Genomic DNA, 21,115 nt, shown 5'->3' on the forward strand with positions numbered 1-21,115 from the left:
TGGATTATCAAGTTAGACTAGATAAAAATAAAATAAAATAAAATAATTTTAGAGATTTATGGACTAAAGCATAAATTTTATTTAGCATGCTTAATGTCCTAATAATTAAGTGTGGACTTAATTTAAAATTTCAAAAATTATAAGAATTAATTATTTGAATTTTAATTCCTATAGGGGTCAATTTATAATTAATAAATTTAAATGTTAAATTTATAATTATGGAAAGTTGCTCCCTATAAAAGGAAGCTTGTCTTCCATTCTCATTTAAGAGAAGAGATTCCTTTTAAGAGCTAGCACTCATATTCTCAAATTCTCTAAGAGTATCTTGAAGAATTTCCTCACAACCAGTCCATGTCGATATTATCAGAGGCCGGACACCTGGACGGCCGGTAGTTTGCTACAACCCAGCCTGATGGTTAGCAAATTCTCCAAATTAATTAGAGGTAATTTGCTAAACAATAAAAATTTTAAAATTCCACCATTCCATAACATTAATTAAAGTTGATTTGGGTTTAAATTTCTGCTCATTTTTTTGAGAATTAATGTTTCCTAACACATTATGCCCCACATAATCTCTGTTCTGTTGGTATGTAATCTTTCTATCTCAGTGCTGATGAGTATAATAACTTGAATATGTAATGAACTTAAAAATTTCACCTTCTCTGGTGGGAGATCTATGCCCAAATTTCCACGAGAAAGGATGATACCATCTGCTTCTTGTAGGATTTCATCAAAATGAGTTAATCCCTACAACCATACAAAATAATACAAAATGGAAAACAGGAATTCAGAATGAAATTAGAACAGCATGGCAAAGCTCAAATTTATGATTCACCTCTATATTTTCAATTTTTGCAAAAATTTGAGTTTGATGGAGATCCCCAAGTTTAGAAAGAAACTCTCGGGCCTGTGCAGTAGAAAGAGCTACCATTATTGAATTTATGAAGGAAATTAAGAAGAAAATACTTATTAAAGCTAGAAACTGATATGAAAGAGAAAAGACAAAAAAAAAAAATTAAAAGAAAAGGAGTATCTAAAAAAAATATATAACCCTGCCCACGGGAAAATCCTTACATGGCGAATATCTTCTGCATGCCGAGTATAAGACAATGAGAGGAAGTCTATATTGTTCCGAACTCCCCATGTACTTATGACCTGAAAGTGACAGATGAAATATCATGAAAACACTTTAAGACAACAGTAAGCACATAGTTCTCAGGAAGGGGATATCCTGCCAAAATTATAGTTGCCAACAAACAATTTTGGAGTCAAAATATATTACCAAGTTCTAAAGAATGAACCTGGTTCACAAACTATTGATTAAATCAGAAGAATATTTCAAATTAATTATTACTAAATAATGCCACAATTTTTTCAGACAAAAGAATAAATTTTTACTGAAGAGAAATCAATTAATTAAACTATTGATATTCCATTTGCCATTAATACAAGAAGAAAACCTGAAAAACATAATAAAATAAAACTGAAGAAGAAAATATCATGAATAAAAGTGGAGAAGCTCTTTTAAAGCCCCAAGCCAAAACTGACAAAGAAGCCAGGAAAATGATTATGTTCCTCAGTAACTACAAAGGAAAATATTGATTCTTAAAATTGACACATTTTTTCTACCTAACAATAGGCTTTAATCTCATGATTGATAACATTAAGTCAAGGAGAATAAAATGCAGAACCACAATAAAAGTAATAAAAATATAGAGAAAGAAAAATCATAACTGAATTTTTCAAGTTGATTATCAATCTATCAAAAGCAACCTGACATTAAATAACCCATAAAAAACACTTATATATTATTAAATAAAGCCTTAATCCCAAACTATTTAGGGTCAGCCATATGGATCTATTTCCCCCCATTCCACTCAGTTTAGGGCTACATCTTCAAAAAGATCTATAGCCACTAAATCGTTTCTTTCTACTTAACCACACATCTTCCTACTCCTCACTTTATCTTTCTCATGTAACTTCAATGTGCTCAAACTTCTGTACTGGTGCATTTGCTGGTATTTGATCTCTCAATTCCTCAATAGATGTCTCTTCCTCCTTTCTATGAATGCATGCATTCCTTATCCTGTCCATCCTTATATTTCTGCATGTTGAGTTTTATGGAAAGTCAATCACTATATTATTTTTCTGTATATTCTGTATTCTGTATTTCTATTTAGGATTTCTTATTTAGGATTTTTTCCTAATTAGTAGAACACAATTATAGGAATCAATTGTATATATATACCTATGTACAGATTAATTGGAATTAAGGACAATCATCCTTTTCTACATGGTATTTGTTATGGAAAGTCAATCATTATATTATTTCTGTGTATATTCTGTATTCTGTATTCCTATTTAGGATTTCTTATTTAGGATTTCTTCCTAATTAGTATAACACAATTATAGGAATCAATTGTATATAAATACCCATGTACAGATTAATTGAAATCAATGAGAAACATCTCTTTCTACATGGTATCAGAGCAGGCCATCTAGGGTGACTATTTGTTCTCACCACCCAGCTCAGGAGAGACCTTGGCCGCCGACCGGCCGTTTCGATTCCGATCAACATTGCCAGCGTCGCCTCAATCCCCTCATTCCACCACTGTGTGCTGTTGCCTGATCCAGTACACCATTAAAGGACTTCTGAGGTTTGGCTCTCAGATCCTATTTCGGTATTTACTTGATTTGTGATTTTGGATTATTTTGTTGCTGTCAGCACTTTGGATTAGCGTTTTGGTTAGTTTCTTTGTCTCAACAAATGGCAGACAATAAGAATGTTATTTCTGATGTGATTCCGATGATGACTAAGATCACGGAACACAAACTTAATGGTTCAAATTACCTGGAGTGGAGTAAGATCGTAGGGTCTATTTGCGTAGCATTGATAAGGATGATCACCTTACTAAAGATCCACTCATCGATGATACACAACAAACTTGGCTAAGGGAGGACGCTCGGTTGTTTTTGCAGCTTCGGAACTCGATTCACAGTGAGGTAATTAGTTTAATTAATCACTGTGAATTTGTTAAAGAATTGATGGATTACTTAGATTTTCTGTATTCTGGTAAAGGGAATATCTCCCGTATTTATGATGTTTGTAAGGCATTCTACCTTGATTAGAAAGAGAATAAGTCTCTCAAGTCTTATTTTATGGATTTTAAAAGTTTATATGAGTAACTTAATGTATTGTTGCCTTTTAGTTCTGATGTGAAAGTTCAATGAGCCCAACGGAGCAACTGGTCGTTATGAGTTTTCTTGTGCCTTCCTTGAGTATGAGATCGCTAAATCTCGATTCTTTCGATTCGAGATTTCCTCTTTGCATGAAACATTCACACGGGTCCTTCTGCAGAGTACCCAATCTTCACACTGCCAAGAGTGCTCTTATTAGCCGTAATCCAAATGGACAACAAGGTAATAGAAGAGGAAGTAGAGGAGGAATTACAGCAATGTAGTAATCAGCGTAATGGAGAGGCTAGTTCTAATCAGACTCAAGAGGAGTCATTTGTTATTATTGTCATGAGCACAGCCATACAAAATATAATTGTCCGCAACTTCAGAGGAAAAATCGCGATCACAGATGGCAAATATGGCAGCAGAGGATTCTACGGTATCTTCCTCCGAGAAAACTGCTTTTGGTATCTGCAGAAGATTTTACACGCTTTCCCAAAGATCGAGCATCTCTAAAGCCTACCAGTTCCCTATCATCGCGATCACGAGTCGAGTAAATCCACTACATGCCTTGTGTCTTCCTCATCCAAATGGGTTATTGATTAGTGCAATGAGATCACATGACGAGTAATTCTAGTCTTCTATCCGCTTTCAGTCTAATCCCACTTCCTCATTACTTTAGTGATGGTTCTACTTCTTGTGTCATGGGTTCTGAATCTGCGAATCCGACCGTCAATTTCTTTGTCATCTGCTTTGTGTCTACCAAATTTCTCTTTTAATCTACTTTCGTTAGTAAACTTACTCGTACCTTAAATTGTTCTATTTCCTTTTTTCCGATCGGTGTTTGTTTGAGGATCTTACGACGGCAGATTATTGGTAGAGGACGTGAGTCGTGGTCTCTACATTCGAAAATCATGTACGCGGTCGCTTGTTTGCTCCAGCATCGTAACACCTCTTGAAGCTCATTGTAGATTGGGTCATCCTTCTTTGTCTACCATGAAGAAGTTGTGTCCTCGATTTGATCTTTATCAAGTACTAGAATGTGAGTCGTGTCGGTTTGCAAAATATCATCGTTTGCCTTACGTGTCTAGAGTCAATAAACGGCTTCATCCCCTTTTGAGTTAGTTCATTCGATGTTTGGGGTCCTTGTTCATACTTCTAAAACTGGATTTCGTTATTTTGTTACTTTTGTTGATGATTACTCGTGTTACTTGGTTATATTTAATGAAAAATCGTTACGAGTTGTTTTCTATCTTTTGTGCCTTTTGTAATGAAATCAAAACTCAATTTAATATTTCATGCGCATATTAAGAAGTGACAATGCTAAAGAATATTTTTCAAAGACAATTTCATCTTACATGACACAAAATGGCATTCTTCATCAGTCTTCTGTGTGGATACCCCATCCCAAAATGGCGTGGCGAAAGAAAAATCGGCATCTTCTTGAGGTAACTCGTGCTCTTCTTTTCGGATGAAAGTTCCTAAACACTTTTGGGCGGATGCGCTTTCTACGCATGTTTTTGATCAATCGTATGCCGTCTTACATCCTTAATGGGGATATTCCTTATACCGCTTTGTTCCTACAAAATCTTTGTTTCTGTTGAACCCCGTATTTTTTGTTGTACTTGTTTTGTGCGTGATGCTCGTCTATATGTTACTAAATTGGATCCAAAGTCTCTCAAATGTGTCTTCCTTAGATACTCCTGACTGCAAAAAGGGTACCGCTGTTTCTCTCCTACTCTAAATCGTTATCTTGTTTTTGCAGATGTCACATTTTTTTAGTCCACTCCATTTTTTCCTCAATTATCTGTGTATGAGAGTCGGAGGGAGGAGGACGATCTCTTAATATATCTTGCCCAATCAATGTCTAGTCCTCTCTCACACTGCTTCTTACGTCTCTAGACCTACTCGGCCTCCCGTTGTTCATGTTTATTCCAGAGATTGAGATTACCGACTCAGATCCTCCACCGCCTACTTCGTTGGGAGATCCTGTACCTCATACCGATCATGATTACGATCTAGATTTACCCATTGCTCTTCGAAAGGTAAACGTTCTTGTACTTACCCTCTCTCTTCTTTTGTTTCTTATAATCAATTGTCTTCTTGTTCTGGGTGTTTTGTTACTTCTTTAGACTGTTCCTATCCCTAATATCGTTGGTGAGGCCTTTGTCTCATCCCGGGCTGGTGTCTTGCTATGAAAGAAGAAATGGAGGCTTTAGATGCTAATGGTACATGGGAGCTGCCTTTGCCCACCGGTAAGAAAGCTATTGGTTGCAAATGGGTATTCTGAAAGGTAAATCTCGATGGTTCTGTGGCTAGGTTAAAAGCACGCCTTGTAGCAAAAGGATATGCTCGGACATATGGGGTTGATTACTCGACACTTTTTCTCCTGTAGCTAAACTTACTACATCGCTTGTTTATCTCTTTAGCACTACATATGATTGGCCCTGCACCAATTGGATATCAAGAATGCTTTCCTTCATGGTGATCTTCGGGAGGAGGTGTATATGGAGCAACCACCGGTTTGTTGCTCGGGGAGTTGGGTAAAGTTTGTAGGCTTGAAGTCTCTTTATGGCTTGAAACAAAGTCCTAGGGCCTGGTTTGGGAGATTCGGTGAAACAAGACAGAATTTGGTATGCAAAAGAGTAAGTGTGATCACTCGGTATTTTATAAGCAACTGAGGTGGTCTAATTCTCACAGTAGTCTATGTGGATGACATTATCATCACCGGGAGTGACTCTGCAGTATTTCATCTCTTAAAACCTTCCTCCAAACCAGTTTGGACCAAAGACTTGGGATTATTAAAGTATATTTAGGGTATTGAAGTTATAAGAGTTAAGAAAGGTATTTACTTGTCTCTAAGAAATTATGTAATAGATCTATTGACAGAGACAGAAAATTAGGTGCTAAGCCTTGTAGTGCACCAATGACTCCAAATTTACAAATCATAGCGGGATAGTGAGTTGTTTGAAGATCCAGAGATACAGAGATTGGTAGGAAAATTGAACTACCTTCATCACACTGCCCGACATTGCTTATGCCGTTAGTGTGGTAAGTCGGTTTATGTCTTCCCAACCGTTGCTCATTGGGAAGCCTTGGGACAAATCTTGTGCTATCTGAAGGGAGCTCGGGAAGAGGTTTGTTATATGGTAATCATGGGCATTTGAATGTTGAATGTTTTTCGATGCCGATCTGGCTGGATCTAAGGTTGATAGGAGGTCAACTACTGGATATTGCGTTTTTGTTGGAGGAAATTTGGTGTCTTGGAAAAGCAAGAAGCAAAGTGTAGTTTCTCGATCTAGTGCTGAATCCGAATACAGAGCCATGGCACAATCGATGTGAGGTAATGTGGATATTTCAATTACTAGATGAGACAGTTTTAAGACCCCCCAACCTGCGAAATTGTGGTGTGATAATCAAGCTGCTCTCCATATTGCTTCTAATCCGGTATTTCATGAGCGGACCAAACATATTGAGATTGATTGTCACTTTGTTCGTGAAAAGATTCAACAACAAATCATCTCAACAGGACATATCAAAACTGGAGAGCAGTTAGGAGATATTTTCACAAAAGCTCTGAATGGAGCTAGGATTGACTACATTTGTAACAAGTTGGGCATGATTAACATCTATGCTCCAACTTGAGGGGGAGTGTTATGGAAAGTCAATAATTATATTATTTCTGTGTATATTCTGTATTCTGTATTCCTATTTAGGATTTCTTATTTAGGATTTCTTCCTAATTAGTATAACACAATTATAGGAATCAATTGTATATAAATACCCATGTACAGATTAATTGAAATCAATGAGAAACATCTCTTTCTACAGTATTAGAGTAGGTTCATTAAGGAATCTAAATCTGGAATTTCTTTTCCGTCTGTTTCTGGACTGAAACCCACTGTTACCCTAGGTCATCTATCTAGGGTGACTATTTGTTCTCACCACCTAGCTCAAGAGAGACCTTAGCCGCCGACCGGCCTTCCCCTCTGATCCGGTCACCGGAATCCAAGCGCGTGAGGCTCACGCTCCCAACTTAGGTTCTCGCCGTTTCTTCACTTGCCGACGCGTGGAGGCGCGTCCACCGGCCGTTTCGACTTCGATCAGCATCGTCGATGTCACCTCAACCCCCTCATTCCACCACTATGTGTTGTTGCCTGATCCAGTACACCATTAAAGGACTTCTGAGGTTTGGCTCTCAAATCCTATTTCGGTATTTGCTTGATTTGTGATTTTGGGTTATTTTGAGGTGTAAGCACTTTGGATTAGCGTTTTGGTTAGTTTTCTTTGTATCAACAAATGGCAGACAATAAGAATGTTATTTCTGATATAATTCCGGTGATGACTAAGATCACGGAAAGCAAACTTAATGGTTTGAATTACCTAGAGTGGAGTAAGACTGTTAGGGTCTATTTGCGTAGCATTGATAAGGATGATCACCTTACTAAAGACCCACCTACTGATGATACATGGAAAACTTGGCTAAGGGAGGATGCTCGGTTATTTTTGCAGCTTCGAAACTCGATTTACAGTGAGGTAATTAGTTTAATTAATCACTGTGAATTTGTTAAGGAATTGATGAATTACTTAGATTTTCTGTATTCTGGTAAAGGGAATATCTCCTGTATTTATGATGTTTGTAAGGCATTCTACCGTGTTGAGAAAGAGGATAAGTCTCTCAAGGCTTATTTTATGGATTTTAAACGGGTATATGAGAAACTTTATGTATTGTTGCCTTTTAGTCCTGATGTGAAAGTTCAGCAGGCCCAACAGGAGTAACTGGCTGTTATGATTTTTCTTGCAAGCCTTCCTTCAGAGTATGAGACTGCTAAATCTCATATTCTCTCTAGTTCTGAGATTTTCTTTTTGCATGAAACGTTCAGACAGGTCTTTCGTACAGAGAGTACTCAATCTTCACAGCCTGCCAGTAGTGCTCTTATTAGCCGTAATCCAAAAGGACAACAGAGTAATAGAAGAGGAAGTAAAGGAGGAATTACAGGCAACAGAAGTAATCAGCATAATAGGGAGGCTACTTCAAATCATGACTCAAGAGGAGTCATTTGTTATTATTGCCATGAGTTTAGCCATACAAAATATAATTGTCCGCAACTTCAAAGGAAAAATCAGCGATCACAGATGGCAAATATGGCAACAGAGGATTCTACAATATCTCCCTCTGAGAAAACTGTTTTGGTATCTGCAAAGGATTTTGCACATTTTTCCCAGTATCAAGCATCTCTAAAGCCTACCAGTTCCCCTGTCACTGCAATCGCTAAGTCAGGTAAATCCACTACATGCCTTGTGTCTTCCTCATCCAAATGGGTTATTGATTCTGGTGCGACAGATCACATGACAGGTAATTCTAGTCTTCTATCTGCTTTTCAGTCTAATCTCACTTTCTCTGCTGTTACTTTAGCTTATGGTTCTACTTCTTGTGTCATGGGTTCTGGAACTGCGAACCCGACTTCGTCAATTCCTTTGTCATCTGTTTTGTGTCTATCAAAATTCTCTTTTAACTACTTTTTGTTAGTAAACTTACTCATACCTTAAATTGTTCTATTTCCTTTTTTCCTTACCAGTGTTTGTTTCAGGATCTTACGACAAAGCAGATTATTGGTAGAGGACGTGAGTCAGATGGTCACTACATTCTGGAAAATCATATACCGCAGTCGCTTGTTTGCTCCAATACCTTAACACCTCTTGAAGCTCATTGTAGCTTGGGCCATCTTTCTTTGTCTACTGTTGTTATAGAAAATCAATCATTATATTATTTCTCTGTATATTTTGTATTCTGTATTCCTATTTAAGATTTCTTATTTAGGATTTCTTCCTAATTAGTAGAACACAATTATAGGAATCAATTGTATATATATACCCATGTACAGATTAATTGATATTAAAGAGAATCATCTCTTTCTACATGATATCAGAGCAGGTCATCTATCTAGGGTGACTATTTGTTCTCACCACCCAGCTCAGGAGAGACCTTGGCCGCCGACTGGCCTTTTCGACTCCGATCAACATCGCCAGCGTTGCCTCAATCCCCTTATTCCACCATTGTGTGCTGTTGCCTGATCCAGTACACCATTAAAGGACTTCTGAGGTTTGGCTCTCAGATCCTATTTTGGTATTTGCTTGGTTTGTGATTTTGGGTTATTTTGCTACTGTAAGCACTTTGGATTATCGTTTCGGTTAGTTTTCTATCTCAACAAATAGCAGACAAGAATGTTATTTCTGATGTGATTCCGGTGATTACTAAGATCACGGAACACAAACTTAATGGTTCGAATTACTTGGAGTGGAGTAAGACTGTTAGGGTCTATTTGCGTAGCATTGATAAGGATGATCACCTTACTAAAGATCCACCTACTGATGATACACAACAAACTTGGCTAAGGGAGGATGCTCGGTTGTTTTTGACTTGAACTTCGATTCACGGTGAGGTAATTAGTTTAATTAATCACCGTGAATTTGTTAAGGAATTGATGGATTACTTAGATTTTCAGATTCGTAAAGGGAATATCTCCGTATTTATGATGTTTGTAAGGCATTCTACCGTACGAGAAAGAGAATAAGTCTCTCACGGCTTATTTTATGGATTTTAAACGGTATATAAGGAACTTATTGTATTGTTGCCTTTTAGTTACGATGTGAAAGTTCAAGAGCCCAACGGAGCAACTAGTCGTTATGAGTTTTCTTGCGTGCCTTCCTTGAGTATGAGATCGCTAAATCTCGTGTTCTCTCGATTACGAGATTTCCTCTTTGCATGAAACGTTCACACGGGTCCTTCGCATGCAGAGTACCCAATTGTCACACGCCAAGAGTGCTCTTATTAGCCGTAATCCAAATGGACAACAGGTAATAGAAGAGGAAGTAGAGGAGGAATTACAGCAAATGTATAATCAGCGTAATGGAGAGGCTAGTTCTAATCAGGACTCAAGAGGAGTCATTTGTTATTATTGCCATGAGCCAGGCCATCCAAAATATAATTGTCCTCAACTTCAAAGAAAAAATCAGCGATCACAGATGGCAAATATGACAGCAGATGATTCACCAGTATCGTCCTTTGAGAAAACTGTGTCGGTCTCTGCAGAGGATTTAGCACAGTTTTCCCAGGCATCTCTAAAGCCTACCAGCCTCACATCGCGATCACGAGTCGAGTAAATCCACTACATGCCTTGTGTCTTCCTCATCCAAATGGGTTATTGATTTTGGTGCATGCATCACATGACAGTAATTCTAGTCTTCTATCCGCTTTTGTCTAATCTCACTTCCTCTCATTACTTTAGTGATGGTTCTACTTCTTGTGTCATGGGTTCTGAAACTGCGAATCCGACTTCGTCAATTTCTTTGTCATCTGTTTTGTGTCTACCAAATTTCTCTTTTTAATCTACTTTCTGTTAGTAAACTTACTCGTACCTTAAATTGTTCTGCTTTCCTTTTTCCCGACTGTTTATTTCAGGATCTTACGACGAAGCAGATTATTGGTAGAGGACGTGAGTCAGGTGGTCTCTACATTCTGGAAAATCATGTACCGCGGTCGCTTGTTTGCTCCAGTACCTTAACACCTATTGAAGCTCATTGTAGATTGGGTCATCCTTCTTTGTCTACCATGAAGAAGTTGTGTCCTCAGTTTCAGTCTTTATCAGTACTAGAATGTGAGTCGTGTCAGTTTGCAAAACATCATCGTTTGCCTTCTTTGTCTAGAGTCAATAAACGGGCTTCATCTCCTTTTGAGTTAGTTCATTCTGATGTTTGGGGTCCTTGTTCTGTTACATCTAAAACTGGATTTCGTTATTTTGTTACTTTTGTTGATGATTACTCTCGTGTTACCTGATTATATTTAATGAAGAATCGTTCTGAGTTATTTTCTATCTTTTGTGCCTTTTGTAATGAAATCAAAACTCAATTTAATACTTCTGTGCACATATTAAGAAGTGACAATGCCAAAGAATACTTTTCAGCACAATTTCAGTCTTATATGACACAAAATGGCATTCTTCATCAGTCTTCCTGTGTGGATACCCCATCCCAAAATGGCGTAGCCAAAAAAAAAATTGACATCTTCTTGAGGTAACTCGTGCTCTTCTTTTTCAGATGAAAGTTTCTAAATATTTTTGAGCGGATGCTGTTTCTACGGCATGTTTTTTGATCAATCGTATGCCGTCTTCTGTCCTTAATGGGGATATTCCTTATACTGCTTTGTTCCCTACAAAATCTTTGTTCCCTGTTGAACCCCGTATTTTTTGTTGTATCTGTTTTGTGCGTGATGTTCGTCCGCAAGTTACTAAATTGGATCCAAAGTCTCTCAAATGTGTCTTCCTTGGGTACTCCCGGATCCAAAAAGGGTACCGTTGTTTCTCTCCTACTCTTAATCGTTATCTTGTTTCTGCAGATGTCACATTTTTTGAGTCCACTCCATTTTTTCCTCAATCATCTGTGTATGAGAGTCAGGGGGAGGAGGATGATCTCTTAATATATACTGTCCAACCAATGTCTAGTCCTCTCTCACAGCCTGTTTCTTCTGTCTCTAGACCTACTCGACCTCCTGTTGTTCATGTTTATTCCAGGAGATTGGAGATTCCTGACTCAGATCCTCCACCAGCTACTTCGTTGGGAGATCCTGTACCTCATACTGATCATGATTCTGATCTAGACTTACCCATTGCTCTTCGTAAAGGTAAACGTTCATGTACTTACCCTATCTCTTCTTTTGTTTCTTATAATCAATTGTCTTCTTGTTCTCGGTGTTTTGTTACTTCTTTAGACTCTGTTCCTATTCCTAACATCGTTAGTGAGGCCTTTGTCTCATCCCGGGCCGGTGTGTTGCTATGAAAGAGGAAATGGAGGCTTTAGATGCTAATGGTACATGGGAACTGTTGCCTTTGCCTACTGGTAAGAAAGCTATTGGTTGCAAATGGGTATTTACAGTAAAGGTAAATCCTGATAGTTCTGTGGCTCGGTTAAAAGCACGTCTTGTAGCAAAAGGATATGCTCAGACATATGGGATTGATTATTCTGACACTTTTTCTCCTGTAGCTAAACTTACTTCTATTCGCTTGTTTATCTCTTTAGCAGCTACATATGATTGGCCCCTGCACCAATTGGATATCAAGAATGCTTTCCTTCATGGTGATCTTCATGAGGAGGTGTATATGGAGCAACCACCTGGGTTTGTTGCTCAGGGGGAGTTGGATAAAGTTTGTAGGTTTCGGAAGTCTCTTTATGGCTTGAAACAAAGTCCTAGGGCCTGGTTTGGGAGATTCAGTGAGGCAGTACAGGAATTTGGTATGCAAAAGAGTAAGTGTGATCACTCAGTATTTTATAGACAATCTGAGGCTGGTTTAATTCTCCTGGTAGTCTATGTGGATGACATTATCATCACTGGGAGTGACTCTGTAGGTATTTCATCTCTTAAAACCTTCCTCCAAACCCAGTTTCAGACCAAAGACTTGGGATTATTAAAGTATTTCTTGGGTATTGAAGTTATGAAAAGTAAGAAGGGTATTTTCTTATCTCAAAGAAAATATGTCCTCGATCTATTGACAGAAACAGGAAAATTAGGTGCTAAGCCTTGTAGTGCACCAATGACTCCAAATTTACAAGCATTGCGAGGATAGTGAGTTGTTTGAAGATCCAGAGAGATACAGGAGATTGGTAGGAAATTTGAACTACCTTACAGTCACTCGTCCTGACATTGCTTATGCCATTAGTGTGGTAAGTCAGTTTATGTCTTCCCCAACTATTGCTCATTGGGAAGCCTTAGGACAAATCTTGTGTTATCTAAAGGGAGCTCCAGGAAGAGGTTTGTTATATTTGTTATATGGTAATCATGGGCATTTGAATGTTGAATGTTTTTCAGATACCGACTGGGCTGGATCTAAGGTTGACAGGAGATCAACTACTGGATATTGCGTTTTTGTTGGAGGAAATTTGGTGTCTTGGAGAAGCAAGAAGCAGAGTATAGTTTCTCGATCTAGTGCTGAATCTGAATATAGAGCCATGGCACAATCAGTATGTGAGGTAATGTGGATACTTCAATTACTAGATGAGACAGGTTTTAAGACCCCCTGCCTGCGAAATTATGGTGTGATAATCAAGCTGCTCTCCATATTGCTTCTAATCTGGTATTTCATGAGCGGACCAAACATATTGAGATTGATTGTCACTTTATTCGTGAAAAGATTCAACAACAGATCATCTCAACAGGATATATCAAAACTGGAGAGCAATTAGGAGATATTTTCACAAAAGCTCTGAATGGAGCTAGGGTTGACTACATTTGTAACAAGTTGGGCATAATTAACATCTATGCTCCAACTTGAGGGGGAGTGTTATGGAAAGTCAATCATTATATTATTTCTCTGTATATTTTGTATTCTGTATTCCTATTTAGGAATTCTTATTTAGGATTTCTTCCTAATTAGTAGAACACAATTATAGGAATCAATTGTATATATATACCCATGTACAGATTAATTGATATTAAGGAGAATCATCTCTTTCTACAACCGTGAAGAAGCTATGTCCTCAGTTTCAATCTTTATCAGTACTGGAATGTGAGTCGTACCAGTTTACGAAACATCATCGTCTGCCTTTTATGTCAAGAGTCAATAAACGGGCTTCATCCCCTTTTGAGTTAGCTCATTCTAATGTTTGGGGTCATTGTTCTGTTACTTCTAAAACTGAATTTCGTTATTTTGTTACTTTTGTTGATTATCACTCTCGTGTTACATGGTTATATTTAATGAAAAATCGTTCCGAGTTATTTTCTATCTTTTGTGGCTTTTGTAATGAAATCAAAACTCAATTTAATATTTCTGGGCGCATTTTAAGAAGTGACAATACCAAAAAATATTTTTCAGCACAATTTCAGTCTTATATGACATAAAATGGCACTCTTCATCAGTCTTTCTGTGTTGATACCCCATCCCAAAATGGCGTGGCCGAAAGAAAAAATCGGCATCTTATTGAGGTAACGCGTACTCTTCTTTTTCATATGAAAGTTCCTAAACACTTTTGGACGGATACAGTTTCTATGGCATGTTTTTTTATCAATCGTATGCTGTCTTCTGTCCTTAATGGGGATTTCCTTATACTGCTTTGCTTCCTACAAAATCTTTGTTCCCTGTTGAACCCCGTATTTTTTGTTGTACCTTCGTCCACAGGTTACTAAATTGAATCCGAAGTCTCTCAAATGTGTCTTCCTTGGGTACTCCCGACTCCAAAAATGGTACCGCTGTTTCTCTCCTACTCTTAATCGTTATCTTGTTTCTGCAGATGTCACATTTTTTGAGTCCACTTCATTCTTTCCTCAATCATTTGTGTATGCGAGTCAGGGGCAGGAGGATAATCTCTTAATATATACTGTCCAACCAATGTCTAGTCATTTCCCACAGCCTGTTCCTTCTGTCTCTAGACCTACTCGACCTCCCGTTGTTCATGTTATTCCAGGAGATTGGAGATTCCTGACCCAGATCCTCCACCAGCTACTTCGTTGGGAGATCCTGTACCTCATACTGATCATGATTTTGACCTAGACTTACCCATTGCTCTTCGTAAAAGTAAGCGTTCATGCACTTACCCTATCTCTTCTTTTGTTTCTTACAATCAATTGTCTTCTTGTTTTCGGTATTTTATTACTTCTTTAGACTCTATTCCTATCCCTAATACTGTTGGTGAGACACTGTCTCATCCTGGCTGGTGTGCTGCTATGAAAGAGAAAATGGAGGCTTTAGATGCTTATGGTACATGGGAACTGTTGCCTTTATCCACTAGTAAGAAAGCTATTGGTTGCAAATGAGTATTTACAGTAAAGATAAATCCTGATGATTCTGTGGCTAGGTTAAAAGCACGTCTTGTGGCAAAAGGATATGCTCAGACATATGGGGTTGATTACTCTGACACTTTTTCTCCTGTAGCTAAAACTTACTTCTGTTCGCTTGTTTATCTCTTTAGCAGCTACATATGATTGGCCCCTACACCAATTGGATATCAAGAATGCTTTCCTTCATGGTGATCTTCAGGAGGAGGTGTATATGGAGCAACCACCTAGATTTGTTGCTCAGGGGGAGTTGGGTAAAATTTGTAGGCTTTGGAAGTCTCTTTATGGCTTGAAACAAAGTCTTAGGGCCTGGTTTGGGAGATTTAGTGAAGCAGTACAGGAATTTAGTATGCAAAAGAGTAAGTGTGATCACTCAGTATTTTATAGGCAATCTGAGGCTGGTCTAATTCTCCCGGTAGTCTATGTGGATGACTTTGTCATCACTGGGAGTGACTCTGCAAGTATTTCATCTCTTAAAACCTTCCTCCAAACCCAGTTTCAGACCAAAGACTTGAGATTGTTAAAGTATTTCTTGGGTATTGAAGTTATGAGAGGTAAGAAGGGTATTTTCTTGTCTCAAAAAAAATATGTCCTCGATCTATTGACAGAGACAAAAAAATTAGGTGCTAAGCCTTGCAGTGCACCAATGACTCCAAATTTACAACTGTTAGCAGGGGATAGTGAGTTATTTGAAGATCAAGAGAGATACAGGAGATTGGTAGGAAATTTGAACTACCTTACAGTCACTCGTCCTGACATTGCTTATGCCATTAGTGTGGTAAGTCAGTTTATGTCTCCCCCAACTGCTGCTCATTAGGAAGCCTTGGGATAAATCTTGTGTTATCTGAAGGGCGCTCCAGGAAGAGGTTTGTTATATGGTAATCATGGGCATTTGAATTTTAAATGTTTTTCAGATGCCGACTGAGCTGGATCTAAGGTTGATAGGAGGTCAACTACTGGATATTGCGTTTTTTTTGAAGGAAATTTGGTGTCTTGGAGAAGCAAGAAGCAGAGTGTAGTTTATCGATCTAGTGCTGAATCAGAATACAGAGTCATGGCACAATCAGTATGTGAGGTAATGTGGATACTTCAATTACTATATGAGATAGGTTTTAAGACCTCCCTACCTGCGAAATTGTGGTGTGATAATCAAGTTGCTCTACATGTTGCTTCTAATCTAGTGTTTCATGAGCAGACCAAACATATTGAGATTGATTGTCACTTTGTTCGTGAAAAGATTTAACAACAGATCATCTCAATAGGACACATCAAAACTGAAGAGCAATTAGGAGATATTTTCACAAAAGCTCTGAATGGAGCTAGGATTGACTACATTTGTAACAAGTTGGGCATGATTAACATCTATGCTCCAACTTGAGGGAGAGTGTTATAGAAAGTCAATCACTATATTATTTCTCTGTATATTCTGTATTCTGTATTCCTATTTAGAATTTCTTATTTATGACTTCTTCTTAATTAGTAGAACACAATTATAGGAATCAATTGTATATATATACCCATATACAAATTAATTGAAATTAAGGAGAATCATCCCTTTCTACATTGAGAAATTTGAGAATTACTTTATAACGACCATAAAACAAGCCCTTGGTAATATTTGAGAAATTTCTGTCTCTTCCCCAGCCCAGAAGTAAAACATAAAAAAGGGGAAAGCAGTGATTGATAGGAAATACAAACAAAGACAGACTACTGATAATACCAACCACAAAAAATAAAATAAGATAAAATCTAACTAAGCAGAAACACTTACCTCCTTATCTTTATCAGTGAGGGTAGGAAGCTCAATACGAATTTGAGAAACATGTAAAGTGTACAATGGCCCACCCAAGGTAGCAGAATTCTTTATCAAACAAACCACGTCCTCACCATTTACTTCAATGACCTACAACATCAAATTGAAATTTCATGAAATACATTTAAGCATACATCATATTGTCAAAAATGCATATGAATTGAAAATTAGAAAATGTTTATTTTTCAAGCATGGATTTGTTGGCTTGCTTATGAAAGAACAAATTTACTTGAAATGGTCAGGCAACTAGAAAGTCAAATAACTATTTTCTTGTTCTGAAGAAGTGACACATTCATCTATGTAGATGACTTGACATGCCTTAACTTGAGCATTTGATTAGGAGATGAACTCAAGCAAACAAATTTATTGCCCTACCTCTAGCCACACAGAAGTAGTTTCACTTCCTGTAAACAGGTATTGACCAATAAAAATAGTATCTCCCTGCTTCACTGCCTGCAAAAACCATATTGAACTCCAGTTATGGCAATGGAGGATAAAAAGAAGTCATAGCTTACAACCATCACATTAACTATCAAAAATAAACATATATATTTAATTTACAATTTGTATAATATAACTTAGAGCTAGAAGTGAAGACAGCAAGGAATAGAAAATAGAACAGGGGAAATAAACTATATGAAGAAAAAAAAAGAGTTAGAAATTGGTCTGCTAACTAAATATTGGTAAGAACATCTAAATTGATATAAAAATCTAATAAGAAAGACACAAAAGCAAAAAAGTCAAAATAAAAGAGCCCCATAAAAATATAAAAAACATAAAAAATAAATACTTTAAAGGTTTAAATATGTTAAAGAGGCTTATAATTTTCTTTTTTATTTTCCTAATTTATGTGAAAAATACTTCTTAAAGCATTGAACCAATCACCAGTTCTCATCAAATCCAATAATATCCAAGTAATTCAAGTCCATAATAAAGAAGATACAAAATAAAAGGTGAGAAAAACATTACAATGGTTTTAATCCAGTCTAGGAAACTAGTCACGTAGCTCATAAATCAATGCAATCCCAAGTCCAACAGCACAAATAAAATTCTTCATGATTTTGGTAAAAGATAATTTCTTTGAAAATATGTGAAGTCATCTATTGATGCAGCAATTCATATAAACAGTAACTCACCCAGAACTATGGAGTTGTTTGTTTATCAACAACCCCTGCCACAAAACCACATTAAAAGGCACATATAAAATGCTGAAATCTTTTGAAAACGAAGACAAACATAATCAATGAAACAAAATGAATCTACACGGCATGTATAAATACAATACCTTTGACAGGCCAGTAAAATTTATTGGTAGCAGATTTGAAGTGGCTTCTTTGCCTTGATCAGGTGTTAGGACAACAGAGGTATCAGCCTGAAGGGAAATTGGATGCTCTGTTGTATTGACAACTTGCAACTCTGGACCCACTGTATCTAGCATGACCTGGTAAATAAATAAATAAATAAAAATAAAAACAGGAGAATGTATAAGATAATTAAGTAGAAACGCAAGCCTAGCTAGGGAAAGGATGAAAAGCTCATATCCTGCTAAAGTAAATTGCAAACAATAATACAATAGAGCTATACAGTGACGGCCAAGGGAACTAATTTTTGTCAAATTCCATAACCTTTTGAATATTTTCCAAGATAGATACAAATTATTATTTAAAAAAATTATTAAATCATAAAGATGCATTTCACGCTTCTTTAGTACTCGTGGATGTGCCAAGCACAGTCATAGAGCATTTATAGCATGTAAAAGGAATATAATCACCACCATGACTTACATTCAAACTAAAACATAAAATTTGGGATAGTGCAGTTGATAAATTATTATCAATCATACTTAAAGAACATTGCACAGATATTATCATATCCTAATTAACCATATTAGTGTCTTTATATTTATACCTCGTGTCAAAAAGCAGGAACAATTTCAACATGTGATATATAGCAAATGGAATAGGGACAAGCTCACCGCACAGAGCTTCTTGGTGCTCTTGATTGCAGCTTTCAGATTTTCCAATGTCTCTTGATGATATTCAGCATCACCCCATGAAAAGTCAAACCGTGCCACTAGACAAGAAAAATGAAGAATAAACCTAAAAGCATTTCAGATGTATATACGTCCAAAAATGTATTCTGGACTTCATTTATTTTTTATATTTTCTGAAAATAGGCGCATGATATCTACCTGATATCATGACCAAAGATAAACTAGAAGAATGTTTGAACTATTTAAATTTGTTCATTTGTGTGATCCAAAATTTGCATTTTCTCCACCGACAAATTGTCTAGTAGAATGAGGGATTCAATTTTCATATCTCACTAAAAATTTCAAAAATAAAGAAAAGACAAAAAAAAAAAAAAAAAAAAAAACAAAAAGAAAGAGAGAAGAATTTTTTTTCCATTTTGGAGAAAAGATATTTCAAACTGAAATATGATGTGGAAAATACCAGACATCCCGGAGCTTAGACAACTAGAAATGATCTCAACAGTCCGTGATTTTGGACCAAGTGTCCCAACAATCTTTGTCATCGCAGGAAAAAAAGTCTACAAAATACAGTCAACCAAAAATCAGAACATATAAACTCATTATTGGCATCCTTTGGCATAAATGTACCAAAAAAAAAATCAATTGAATTCTCACAAAATCATTCTTACTTTCTATTTATTTTAAAATAAAAATTTTTCAAGTTAAAAAGAGTTGAATTTCACTCAAACATGAAAATTAACTAAAAAGAAATCAATTCATTCCAAACAAGGGGATTATCTTGACTATGAGCATAATTACAGAAGAAGCATCGGAGAGGTTGGCTCCATCCGCTTCTCTTTCTTGTCTTGCATGTCCAGACCCGCAAGAAAAATCCATCACTTACATATTGCGCTATTATAGAACCCCTATTTCAAAATCTAAGAACTCTGACAAGATGCAAATCTTTTTTTTTTTTTTAATGAACGAAAAGAAATAATCAAGTAAGCCAATTAGTTATAGTAAGCTCTGCTGACAAGTAGTCAACCTTTCAGAATCCAAAATGTCGAAAATGCATAATCCTAACATTTTCTCGGGAAGCAAACAAATCACTAAGCAAAAGGGGAAAGTATGAAAGAAAGACCATCAAGAAAATGAAACTTCGATTCTGCAAGAGATATGAAAAAGTCAACTTTACTCCAACAAACACTGGCACAATAGATACTTAAAAATTCAGATTTTCTCTCCAGATATCTTATACTTTCCCGCAATTTCTCAGCAACCAAACACAAAATCAACTCAACTTTAAAAAAATGCGGAGAAAATCAAATTAACACAGTAAGCAAAACCCTTTCTGGTATCTACAACTTATAGTACATACTTACTGGTTTTGATGGCTCCAGAATTGAAGCCATCCTTATAGGCTCCTCGAGAAGCAAATGATTGGAATGCATTTCGATGAAAATCGAAAAAGAAAACCGACTGATCAAATCAGAGGTTGGAGAGAGAAAGATAGAGAGGGAGAGCAGCGTGTGAAGTGACGCAGAGCGTTATTTCTAGTTGGTGTTTTTATATTATCGGAGGTTTGATTGCCACTTCTTAGTATTATTGAATTTGGGGTCCATACAATAGAGGTATTTTATATTACTGGCGTCCTCACTGAAATATCCGTGTTCTCTCCATCAAGGCCATATATTAAGCATATCAATTTTCAATTGAATTTAAAAGGCTTATTAGAAAAAAAAATTTTAACTTTTAAAATAGTCACGATTATAACTAAATTTTTAATTATGCATATTATAATGAAATCATAGTTAGTTGTCACGATTATACTTAAGGCTATGTTTGAGAAGTTTAGTAGGAAGGAAAGAAAATAAAAAAGTAAAAATAAGGAAGAAAAATAAAAATAATGTAAAAGTTAATTTATCTTTTTGTTTGGATATTAAAAAGGAAAATAAGAAAAATAATTTTTTAAATAATAAAATACCTATTTTGTCCTTTTTATTTGAAATTGAAATAAATAATTATAGAGATAAAAAAATAATTTTATTTATATTCCATCCACTTTTTCTCTAAAATGAAAAAAAAAATAAGCAGTAACACTCATTTATTATTTTCTACCCTTATTTTTCATTCCTCCTAATTTTTCTTCGTTCCCAAACAAAAGAAAAAAGAAAATATTTTTGTTTTCCTTTATAATTTTCCTTTTTTTCTTATTTTCTTCCGATTCAAACATAGCATAGAGGAATTAAGTTAAATTTGAGCTAGCTAACAATAAATTGTAATATAATCTTTAAAGTTTTATTTAATTAGTAAAACGGTTCATTGATTT

At 36.3% G+C, this 21,115-nt stretch overlaps 1 protein-coding gene across 6 annotated transcripts in view; it reads right to left on the minus strand.

The window, feature by feature from the left end:
- The window catches only part of LOC110657156 (pyruvate kinase 1, cytosolic), a 67,275-nt gene extending 46,918 nt beyond the window's left edge, over positions 1 to 20,357 (minus strand). The window contains exons 1-9 of one of the 6 annotated variants that reach the window (XM_021814261.2): positions 20,169 to 20,357; positions 19,268 to 19,364; positions 18,790 to 18,887; positions 18,100 to 18,255; positions 17,190 to 17,267; positions 16,773 to 16,904; positions 1,075 to 1,155; positions 836 to 907; positions 658 to 747 (exon numbers count right to left, since the gene is read on the minus strand). In XM_021814261.2, the coding sequence (XP_021669953.2) occupies positions 658 to 747; positions 836 to 907; positions 1,075 to 1,155; positions 16,773 to 16,904; positions 17,190 to 17,267; positions 18,100 to 18,255; positions 18,790 to 18,887; positions 19,268 to 19,364; positions 20,169 to 20,237 (873 nt within the window). In that variant the 5' untranslated portion in view covers positions 20,238 to 20,357. The other 5 variants (XM_021814291.2, XM_021814284.2, XM_021814255.2 and 2 more) reach the window with 5 other exon arrangements.
- Between the last annotated feature and the right edge of the window lie 758 nt (positions 20,358 to 21,115).

This window comes from Hevea brasiliensis, chromosome 8 (assembly GCF_030052815.1).
Source record: "Hevea brasiliensis isolate MT/VB/25A 57/8 chromosome 8, ASM3005281v1, whole genome shotgun sequence".
Classification (NCBI taxonomy): Eukaryota; Viridiplantae; Streptophyta; class Magnoliopsida; order Malpighiales; family Euphorbiaceae; genus Hevea; species Hevea brasiliensis.